Source organism: Atractosteus spatula, chromosome 11 (genome assembly GCF_055471065.1).
Source record: "Atractosteus spatula isolate fAtrSpa1 chromosome 11, fAtrSpa1.hap1, whole genome shotgun sequence".
Lineage (NCBI taxonomy): Eukaryota > Metazoa > Chordata > Actinopteri > Semionotiformes > Lepisosteidae > Atractosteus > Atractosteus spatula.
Genome location: NC_142716.1, coordinates 9,056,472 through 9,068,635, shown reverse-complemented (window position 1 = coordinate 9,068,635; position 12,164 = coordinate 9,056,472). Strand labels below are relative to the sequence as shown.

Sequence of the window (12,164 nt, the reverse complement as noted above, 5' to 3'; positions counted from 1 at the left end):
AACCTCTTCAGTGCATGGCCTTTCTGATTCACAGGACAAAGCAGCTCAATGCGGATATCAGTGGTTATTATCTTAGGTTGAAGATGCATAATTCAGTGTTTGATATCTGTGTTTGGGATTCAGTGGCTGAAAAGGCCACCAGCTTTCAATATACATATACATAGGACTGGAAAGAATGCGGCCAGAAAGGAATTCTTTTTGTCTTCATTCTAAAGAAGCAGGGTGACTTTGAAATCCAGAGTACTATTAAGACTGATTATAGCTTTTGCCCATCTAGGTCTGTAGACAATGTACAATGAACGAGTGGCAAGAAAGAAATATGAACAATTTAAGACTGTATCTGCTTGTCATTTGAGTGTTTTTTTAGAGAGTATAAAAAACCCAAATCCAAGCATTAACTTATATATTCAGGAACAAAAAAAGTTATCAAAACACTTGGAATTTAGCCTTCAGAGTGTTTGATAGATCAATACTAGGGGATTGTACTTTTAATAAGGAAGCAGAATGAAAAGAGAATAAATACAAAAATAAATTGAAAGTCAAGATGAAGGGATAGGGGTGACAAAAAATTACCATTTTTACTAGTGTTATAGTTCTGGGGATAGGACTGAACTATAAAAATAGGATGTCATCTCTAGGATATAAATACCAGATTTCTTGGTCTTGCAGAACCTGTTTAAGACAGGACTCAGATTTTTAAAACCTGACCTATGGCAGTACCTTTTCTGAATAACTTCATTCCTCACAGTTTTTAACAGGTAAATACATACAGTATATGGCACAGGGATTAAATCAAAATTTCAACAAAAAGAGGATTTTTAAATCTGAATTGACAAGCAAGTCAAAGTTTTGACTGAAACCTAACCTTTGTCTGCATAAGGGGATTCACAGTGATTATCTCTTAGAACTGTTTAAATCCTAAAAGTCTGGACAGACACTCATGGCATGATATTGCACTACCGTGTTTGTCATTTTCCTACTAATATCATCTATATTGCTTTAATATGACACTGTGCAGACCTGAGCAGGATTCCACTGCTATGCCCACACATTCATATATCATAGTTCATGTGGTTGCATCTTAAACTTAACGAGCGACTTTAAAGATGAAAGAATTTTTCATCCGATCATAACCTCTAGAAAAGACAAAGTTGCTTCTCAAAGAATTTTAAAGAAATATAATAAAAGAAAACAGTGGACGAAGTGCAAATCACATGTATAAAGACCCAAGGTACCTTCTGTTATCTCAAAGAAGCAAACGGCTGAAACATGAAAAAAGACACAGAAAAGTGATTCTGTTAATTCAGCAAGTCCTGAATTATGTTTAAAGTGCATATAAAGAATGTAGCATTTTATCCAAAAATAAAAAAAACAAATGCATTATTAAACAATGATTACATTTTTTTTAAATGACTATTTCAACAATTTAAGAAGAGTGATGTTATCCTTTTCTTTCCTAAAAAACCTACCCATTGTTGGAGGGAACTTCCTGCTTTTGTGCGACTTAATTAACGCCTTTGCAGTTCAATTATCACTGTTTTACTTGCATTAGCTGATTAATTGTTCTAATTTCTTTACCCAATAACTTGTTAATTAAATTATAATGCAGCTGTTTTCAACATCCCTTTGCTTTTCTGTTCCATGAATTAAATACTCTTCAAAGAACCTACTTAACTAATTCAATAAATGAACGTGGGACAATAAATAGAAACATCTTTTTTTTCCTGCAAAGATTATAGAATGAAAATTAAAACTTCAACACACCAAGTCATTATATGTTTTTTTTTTTTAGAGCAAGTTTATATGTAGTCTTTTATGCCTGCAGGTTAAGTAGAAATCTGTGGGAAAAGACAAATAACGAATCTCCCCAAATTTAATCTGTAATTTTTTTGAAGCCCAGCTGTTTATGGGATCTCTAATTGCTGCAACTGTCCATTATATTTTTTAGAACACTCTTTAAAGGACAGATCACATAAGGGGTTTAATTTAACATGTTGAGATAAAGGTCTCTTCTCTAGGTTACAACACCAATGCAGGAACTTGGACTGTGTTAATTTAGCAAGCTTGATCTCGCTTGCCAGAGCATGCTTGTCAATATTTAGCTCCTAGGGAGCATGCCATGAATCCTTACCCAAACGGCCCTAACCACAGGCTTTAACAAACGCCTGTGATTATTATTCTGTAGATGAGATTAAAGAAACAGTCTTTCTTTTCAGCTTGAAGTGTATTTTGTCTTTGCGGAAACATAACGCACAAAATTGAATAGAGGTGCAGATACAAAGGAAGATAAAAATGAAACATTTCATACTACGGCTGCCTTTTTTGAGTTGTCTCAAATTTTGTCATGTAGTATAAAGGAGCTCAAGGTTTTCGTCAAAAAAATAAAACAACAAACACTGCAACCAAGTCCTTATTATATATTTTTAGTACTATTAGCTGTATTCTAATCTGAATAAAATGTGTTTATGTAATTTTAGTATTTACCCAGTGCAAATAGAAACAATTTCAGATTGATTTAAAACTTTTGCCTTAGAAATATGTAGCATTTGTATATTTTGACATCATATACATTATATGTAAACCTTGATGATTTTTCACACATATATTTTCACACATTTGATTAAAAGATGCGTTGACGTCAGTGGAAATTTTCAGTATTTACAGTAGGTAAAAGCAATGCAGTTCAATAAACTATTTGAAATACAGCAAAATGGTATGCAAGATAATGTATACCTTGCAGGCTGTATCAAAGATATATTTGTGTTAAAGGGACTGTATATTATTTTGGTCGCTGTGCTTTTTGTATTTTTCTGGTTCTCAAGCGCAAGATAAAGGTTTCTTTCCTTTAAAGAAAACAGCAGAAATACCTCTATGCCTTTTAAAACCTTCAGTGCATCCATATCAAGATTCTATTGTCTTCTTTTGTCGGGGTCATATAATTGCTTAACATACTTTTTTGACACCATAGGCAACAGTAGACAAGACTACTGTGTTGAATAGATCAGTTCTGTTTCCACAACCTGAAGGCTGCACTTGCTTTGCTGTGAATTTCAAGAGAAAAACCAGGGGAATTCAGCCCCGACTAGCAGAGAAAGCTAGTGAAAAAATTACATTCTAGTCATGCTCTCTTTTCCTAATTTCCCTTTTCACTGTTTCGTCTCCCCTCCCTCTCCCTGGAGACTGGAGTGATTGATAGCCTAATCCAATGACTGTATTACAGGCGCCTCATCTTGGACTGCGTCCTTATCATTAGCAGTTAGCCTATGGTTAAATTCACAGCTCACTGCTTGGTACAGCCCCTGAGATTTAAGGGTCTGGCCTTTAGAAAATATTTAACATAAAATTGAAATCTTGACAGTACTGAGAACTCAGTTCTCTGCAAGCTTTTTAATTAATCTGACTTACTGTACCATGGTAGTCTAACATGGTGAACTGTTACAAGGATTACTGAAACGTGTAGCACTAAATTAAACAGCCACAAGCTTGCATCTAAGAATCAAGAAATATATCTTCACACCATAGTATTTTATTACTGGGGGAATGAATGTTTCTGTTTAGTGAATAAAAATGCAAATTTGAGAAACATTCAGCTTTCAGGATGCTCTGCAGGTTATTATGACCTACAAGTAGATGACATTGCTAGTAAAGGATGAACATTTTCTCAGGAGATTACACATTGTTTATAGTGTTTCAGCTCCTAAACTCTCTCCTACTTTTCTTCCTTTACATGTTGAATAACATATCTATTCATTAGTTTATGCAAGTAAGGATAATGGGATTTAAACAGAAGGCTTTCACAGTTACCCTTTAACATGAAAATGAATTCAGCTGGGCTGTACAAGCTGGGTTTTCTATCATTATCAACAGATCATGCCATACCTTTCTGAATGATTGCCTTCTTTTAAACCATTAAATACCAGTATTTCCTACTGTCTGTAGTTTCTGTAGGCAATTTACTGCAAAACTGCTAAAGCCGTCTTGGCTGTCCTTGTCTACTCCAATGAATAAAAATAATAAAAATCTAAAATATTTTTATGCAGACTGTGTAGCAGGAATATGATTTCCTGTCATGTCAGTTTAATTTTTCAATATGATAGACAACTGTGAATAAAGGATGTATTACATGAACTATTATTAGAAATATTAATTAATCTTGATCAAAAGACCTGCACCTATCTGCATTACCTACTGTGCAAGTCCATAGCCTCTCTAAACTGCACACCTTTGCCTAATGGCTTTGTATTTACTGCAAGGACTCCTAATCATATTTCCTCATTAACTGAAGTCTAGTTTTAATGAATATATTTTGATGCTATTCATATTAAACCATTTTGTTTATGTTATCTCATGATCATTGAACCTTTTAGTTTCTCAAGTTTGGACATTTTCATGGCTTTACTTTCCAGTAATTCAAGTTCTAAATCTGTCTTTTAACTCTCTGCCCATATATCTTTTGTGTCAGCTCTTAAGGGCTGTATCACAGTGAACCCTTTTCACATCACTTATTGCTTTTTCAAACCTTTTTCCTGATGCATATAGAAAACTTATAGCTTTCTTTGAATTTTAGTTTTCAGTTTTAAAGTGTAAAAAGCCAAAACCGAAGTGTATGTGACCACTTTTGAGCATGACAGACACTATGAGATTGATCTCTCTTGGCAACCAAAATTCCCTGATCTCAATTCAATTGAGCATTTTAGGAAAGAACTTAAGTGATGCATTCATCATTTGTCATTTCTCTGCCTTCTCCTTAACAGCAATGGGATTGTTTGAACTAGTAATGTAAGAAGGGGTTCATTTTCTTTGAGATCCTTAAGACCCCTTCGGCACCTTGTGGAGTTTATAGCACTTTGTGGCCAGATAGTGTGCATGCTGTTCATGATTATATGCAAAAAAAAAACTGTAGCCATGCTAGCCTCAAACAATGTAGGGTACAATGGTACAAGAAATGAAATCTTGAAAGAATATGACTAGGCAAGAAAGATGTTCTTAACTTAAATGACAAACTTAATAATTCAACATAATAATTTGCAACACAGCTCTTAAAGTTATAGTAAATGCTATTCTTAAAAAACAAGTTAACACCAACAACTACCAGGTAATAAATGCAGAGTAAATCTTTAGAATAAAATCATCGTTTATCTATTCAATTAACATACCAACCATCACCACTGGCAATGGATAACAGCACAAGCAGTTAAAACAGAAACAAAGACTTTATTTTCAGTGACATAATAACTCTAAAAGAATGCCCACTTTGGGTTGATTAGCCTTCCCTTCCATATGCCAGTACAATAATATTTAGCAGGCGACATTTACTGAATATAGATCGAAGACAAATATTGCTGCTCCAGCTTTAGTAATGCACTGGGAGCAGAACTGCTTTGAGGACAGCATGTAAGATTCAGGTGAAAAATTATACATGTCATAAAAAGCCTTTCTTCCTAAATGTCATTCTTTGGACTGGACTGGACTTCAAAACAAGCACTTGGCATTATTGTATGTTGTCTTTGTTGCTGTGCTGTAAATAAGAGTGGTAGAGATTTGTATAAGGCAGGTGAGAGCCAGGATGTCTGTCAGATAGCCTTTATCTGTGCTCTGATCTTCTCTGCACATGATGGTGATGGTGATCAGCTGTGATAACAGCAGCCACTGTCAGATACAGTAGAAAAGAATAAAGAAGCTCCTTTTGAGAAGTAAAGATAGCCAGGTAAGGGAAGCAAAGCAGACTTGAGAATGTTGGTTTTACAATACTTGTTTATCTGAACCATATGTTGTTAGTGGAATGAAAATTTGCTGAACCCAGCTATAAATACACCTCTGAAATAAGTCAGGATTTCCAGCCATAACCACAGATTCCAGATAAAGTAAGCTTTTACATCTTTCACTACGCTGTAGCTCAGCACCGTCTTCATCTTAATAAAAATGCCAAAGTAAATGCAGTGTCCTCATGCTGCATTCCATGTATAATCTAAAACTTACTTTTAAAATAACACCATTCAGCTTTAATTGAACAAACATTGTCATTGTACAGTATATTTCCTGGTAAAAACAAATTAGCATAGAGATTACTACTGTATTATTTAAGGGTTTTAATCATTGCATTTACATTAAATGGATTAATCAAACCATATGGATGACACACTTAACCAGTTAATCACACCAATTTACTAGGGTATGCAATTGTAAGCTTGTTAGTTTTTGTTAAATACAGTGCAAATGTCTAATGTTTACCACGTGTGTGGCACTTTCTATTTACGCACCCCTTTCCAAAAAACAGAAAGAAGGAAACTTGTAGCATGCAATTCTGTTGTTAAACACATTTGGCACTGCTTCTGATAATTAAGAATGTAATTGTTCTCTTTCATCCCCTGTCTCTAATAGTTATGTGAGGGCACAGAATTAGAAGAAAGTGGGAAGGAACAACTATATGATAAATATAATAATGAGACTAGAACCAAGTCACCCAATCAAAGCATCTTTTAGGAGGTAAATATATTTGAGTATGTTAACCATTTGACAGAATGGGATAAACTTGTGAAAAAGCTGAGAAAAGCAAAATCTTTCAAGTTGTAGACTTTTTCCTTCATCTCCTTCCAGTGCTAAAATTTTGGATTTTTCTCTGTGATACATTTACAGCTGTCCTTCCAAACTGATCTCTGTTACCCATGTAGATTTGTATTTCACACAATGCATTTTTGCTACAGCGCATGGGTAAATTAATCAATAACTCTTTTAATCAATCAATGTCCACAGGCATGACTGATTAAAACCCCCTACTTATTATACATGAATGATAAAAGCTAATCATACTGTATAACACAGATATTTATAGTCAGTTATAGCTTGTGTATTGAGATTAACCACATATTTAAAAATTGGTATGAAATGCATAGAACATCATCATTATTTTTTTTAAATTCATAATCTGTGGTTATTTATTTATTAAATGTCCATCCCATCTGGAATTTCTAATTAACATTCGGCTTATGGCTATAGCTCCTGTGCTGCATAGGGAGAATAAAGACCTGCAGATAGGCTCCACTGACACTCCCACCTGTCAGAGTCATTCATCTTTTGACATGCTACAGGCTGCACTGTGGCTTATAAAACACAAGAAGCAGGAGCCATGTTTTATACCAATATCGATGCAAACTTATAGACAGTCAATTTTTCACCCAATATAATGAGGGTCCTAGCCAACCAATGTTCAGATTATGCTCTGTCAATTGTGAACCACTGCTTGGGACATCCCAGTCATAGTTTGCTAGTGACACAAGAAAAGCTCACCTGAGAATATTGAGCTCAACCTGCACCTAATCAAGTAGCTTTACTAGATGAGCACACTCAGAACCCTCTTCTATTAAATATTCAATACAAGGTATACATTCTGGTTTACAAATGAATGGAATATGGAGGCTTCTGGTTGATAAAGAAGGATCTCAGTCTTTCCTTTATAATCAAATTGCCTTAAGGAAGTTCCTCCCTCATAAAATGACAAACACAGCAACACTGCCTTATAATCACACCAAAACAAAAATGAAACTGAATATAAAACAAATTCCATCCGAAAAAGACTTTATTTGTTTTGTGGCAAATCCTTCTATTCTAACAGTTACCTGAACACAACATTGTTTAAAATCCCCATTCCACTGAAAGTTACTTTGATAATACAGCTGTTTTATATCTTAGGGATGTGAATGTTGAAAACAGCAAATGAAAGTACCCTCAGCCCTGTAGCTGTAAACCAAATTGCAGACTGCTGTCCCTTTAGCAGCCCAGTGATCAATTGCTGGCTCTGGTTCCAGCATCGTCATAGCCACATAGCCGGCTGACTCTTGGGGATGTCAAGAAGCACAGCAGCCGCAACTTAAATGTGAAAAATATGACATTGAGTAGTTTTGCTTACATAAAATACTGCTGCAATAGTTTCTATATTAATTTTTAATGCACAGTACCTTCCTGACCCCGTTTCTCCCCCAGCCATCAATACAGCAGCTGAGAAAAAACGAAACAAGTTGACAGCGAGAATGCAGCAGCAGTCTACCGTGCTGAGATGATATCTCTTGTGCTTTAATATACTATATATTCATATATACATAGTATTAAATAATCCCAGCCAAAATGCAGAAAGTGAAGGGTAATGTCATAAGTGGCATTTACTCTTTCTCTGCAGTTATGCACGACCGTTGCCATAGAGCTCTCATAAGCTTTCAGAATAAAAATTGTCACAATGGTCAACTCAGGTCTGTAGAAAAGCCGACTTTTTCTTGACATGTTTCCCCTTGTTAATAATGCAAATATCTTCTGGAGCAATGTTATCGATGTATTTGAAATCCAAGGAGAAAAAGAAAGTCAATGGGCTACAGAAAAAAACACATAATTTGCAAAATTAAGGATAATAAACCTTTCTTGAATCAATGACAATATCTTAACCAGCTGTTTCGAACATGATAGCATCGGAAGACAAATGGTCAATATAGTAAACAAACAATGATGTCTTTTTGCTAGAGGCAAACCAATGAGACATCAGTGTGCAGCACTGGGGACAATTTTTTTATGCATTTCCTAATGAAAATCTACAGTACCTTTCATGAAACAAGCATTAAAGATCTCGGGCAAAATGTGTTTCAATTTGTTTTATCAGCACTAGCCCATATACTTTGGGGTTTCTATCTCATTTTAAGTGAAGAAATCTCTTGCTGTTAATAATTTATGAACTGAAAACAAATTTACGCCTCTGGAGTAAAATCAAACTTTCTATTCCTAACAGTTATATGCAGCAACAGACATCTGTTATGAGTATATCAAGATTGATTTTAGGAAAAATTATTGTTTTCATCAACGGCAAACATTTCCTGTTTTCTCTAACAGATTTTATTGTTTGGAATTCAGAACCCAGAGTTGGTAGTTAACAAAGAAAAATAAACCAACTCTTGCTCAGATAATATCTTACTGATAAATACAGTTTTGACAGAAAAAGTCTGTCATCAATGGTGATAAATTTCTTTTGGTTCCAGCCTTATTTTTAAACCACCATGCTAAAGGCCAAAAAACCTTAGATTTTTCATAATACAGATAATACATTTAGAATTTCTTAAAAGTTCATAGTGTAAATGCCTTATCTTAAAGCTCTCCTTAATAATACATTTTCATCACTTCTTCTGTTAATCTTTATATTGCAAACAGAGAAAACAGCAGTAAAAGCAGACCATTTTATCAGGTGAAAGACCACTCTAAACTGGATAGTCAGAAACACTGCTTTATGAGGTGTGACACTAACTGAAATAAACTAATAAGAAGTTGTAGTAAAAAGTTATTTTTTTTAATTAATCTAGGGGCTTCTACACAAAAAAGACTAATTAGTACTTTAATACAATCAGCATAAAAAAGTTCAGAACTTGCTTACGTTACTGAAAGCACAATTTATTTCAACCTTACAGTAACACTCACATAAAATAAAGGCTTGTTTGTTTTTCAAATGACCCATTGCATAATCACTCGTGTTCATTTGTATTTTAAGAATTTGGGACAATTTTTTTTAAAAAAAGGAAAAACAGGGCTGTGAAGCACGTACGGGAGCAACAGAAAGGAATTTGTTTCTTGCTGCTTCAGTGGTGTTTTCTTTCACCTATGTGAAAAAGAGGGCATTACTAGTGCTTTCACACTCAATCTGCTCCATCTGTCATTACTATTAGAAGCACTGACCAGTGCTGCATTGCAAAGCCTGAACATTACTGGAGACATGCTAGCTCAGCCGGCTACACGGACCTCCTGGTGTGTTATACCGCCTCAGAGGGAAGAGTGTGCAGTGAGAAGGGTAACACCTACCAGACACTCCGCCATATGTGGTCCGTTTCCCTCCTCCAACGGCAGGCCAGGGTGTGCCGTCTGCTCGCAGTCCCATCAGCCCCGAGACGGTGTTGGTTGCTGTAACGCCATCTGCACCACCTGCGTGGCAGTTATTAGTGGTTAGCCGGGGAAATGAGGTGCCAAACTCCCAAAACACAACCTCCCAAATGTAATGGCCAGTGATTCTTCGACACTAATGAGGAACCAACAGCTTGCAAAAGTCTTACTTTTTCCTTATCATTATCTAAAAAAAAACAGTAATACTTGGTTTCTTTTTATTAATTAAAAATGTGGGTTTTAAGCTTCTGTTAAGCTTTTTTAATGATGTGGAAATACATACTGTACTGTATTTACTCACATGATGGCGATGGGTTTATTAAAGGGGACTGTACTGTAGCTACTGTACCACTGGGTTTTGAAAAAAACAAATGCTTAAATCAATTTGCTTTGTAGTTTTTTAGAACAGTTGATGTGCGCTTTGCTAAAACAAAATCACTGGAAGTCCATATTTGACTTCCAGTAAGACTAATTTGGGAGCATATTGGTATTTCTATTGCTAGGTTTTATTACTGTCTCTTCTAAATTTCATTTCATTACCAGTAAAACATTCCAAATTGCTCACAGTTATGCACAGTATAAAATAGTTACATGCTGTAGTTACATAAAGGCCACTGGATTGCTGTATGTATACACACAAGTGTAAATTAATTCTCATTTATATTAAAATTATCATAAATATGTAATATGGAATAATGTACTGTTACAGTCATTGTACAGTATTTATTCAGGTCACCTTAAACGGCAATATTTTGATTAATGTGAAACGATTAGTTGACCCTAAATCCACATTTTTCAAATAAAATGAATCTGTCGTATTAACAATAATTAATGGACTGTTGAGCAGTTTCATTAGAGGACTTCTCTTCCCACCCCACCACTCCATGATCAATAAGGACAAAGTTCTCTCATACCTTCATGAGCAGCCATTGCAATATCCACAATATTGGTGACATTAGGGGTCAGCTTGGCAAAGAATGGGATCTTAACAGCTTGTCGTACCCAGCGACAGATGTTTCGCACCAGCTCTGGATCCTGTTCAAATGGGTCAGTTACAAAACTCAGTGATAAACTAATCTGATAAATCTGTGCATTGAGCAAAGCAGCAGAACTTAATGCTGCCAATCTGTCAGCCCGGCATGGGGCTGAAAAGGCATTCTATTCAGCTTATTACAGAACCTATTAGATTAGATTACTGCAAACTGCATCACCAGGAGAATTCCACAGTTTATTTGTTTGCTTTGAGTTTTTGAATCTATTTAATATTAACACTGTATGTTTTTTTGTTATTGTTTTCTACTTCTGGCTCTGTTTTGTAGTATCCTTTAGAATCTCAGCAAAAAACAAACTGCAACAAATCTCTCTGTTATGTTGTAAAAAAGAGTGTTATTAACATGATTTTCATTTATAAAGTCCAAGGTGTGCACTTTTCCATGTACAGTTAATGTTTTAAAGCAGATTTGTAAGGATTGATCTTTAAAATCAACCTTATTATAACATACTGTACTTATTTTGACATCGGTACTGCTGTGTTTGTCTTTTAATGACCTTTATGTATTCTAAGAATTACATGTAGGTCTAAATTGTGCAATGTCTCATTGCTGAAGTATACGTTTGAAATACTGCATCACTCTACCACTCTCTCTCGTTTTTCTGTTGTCTTTCTTGGTAAATGTGCTTCTTTCCTGAAATATCCAATAATTGTTGGCATATATATATCCCCCTGAGCAATAGTTCTGGCACTCTGTGGATAAAGAAGTAAGATTTACAAGGCCTATACACATACAGTAGCAGAGCTTTGAGGTCAGTTACAGTGAAATACAGGGTAAAGGTCACCTTGATTTAAACACTCTACTTTAAAAACATAAACTAAAATTGATTTGTAAAAATAACTGCTTTGAAAAAAAAGACTTCAGTGTTTCTTTGTGCATTAAAGATAAAGTGGTTTGATGGTAGTTTTCAAAGACATTTATTGACAAATAAGAGTTGAAAGTTGCGCAGTACTGGAGCCACATACATTGCAATGGTGGAAAATTATATTTTTTTCGTAAGAGAAGTGGCAAATATATTCTAAAAGTATTGAGAAGGACAAGAAAGGTTACTTCATTGGAGACTATAAAATTAATTCTATGGATTTTCTGAGATATAATGCACACACTTACAGCAAATGTTACTCATTGCAATTTTCCATGATGTATTCCAGATTTAAACATAGTTAAGCAAGACTGAAGTGTTGAATGTAATCTTTAAACACCCAT

The 12,164-nt window shown here is 34.9% G+C and overlaps 1 protein-coding gene across 2 annotated transcripts in view; it reads right to left on the bottom strand.

Annotated features, from left to right (window-relative positions):
* LOC148823476 (dihydropyrimidine dehydrogenase [NADP(+)]-like) overlaps positions 1-12,164 on the bottom strand; it is a 196,243-nt gene that overhangs the window by 44,003 nt on the left and 140,076 nt on the right. For both annotated transcript variants that reach the window (XM_088927918.1, XM_088927919.1), the window contains 2 exons: positions 10,821-10,941; positions 9,829-9,948 (listed from right to left, as the gene is read on the bottom strand). In XM_088927918.1, the coding sequence (XP_088784044.1) occupies positions 9,829-9,948; positions 10,821-10,941 (241 nt within the window). The remainder of the gene's footprint in view (positions 1-9,828; positions 9,949-10,820; positions 10,942-12,164) is intronic.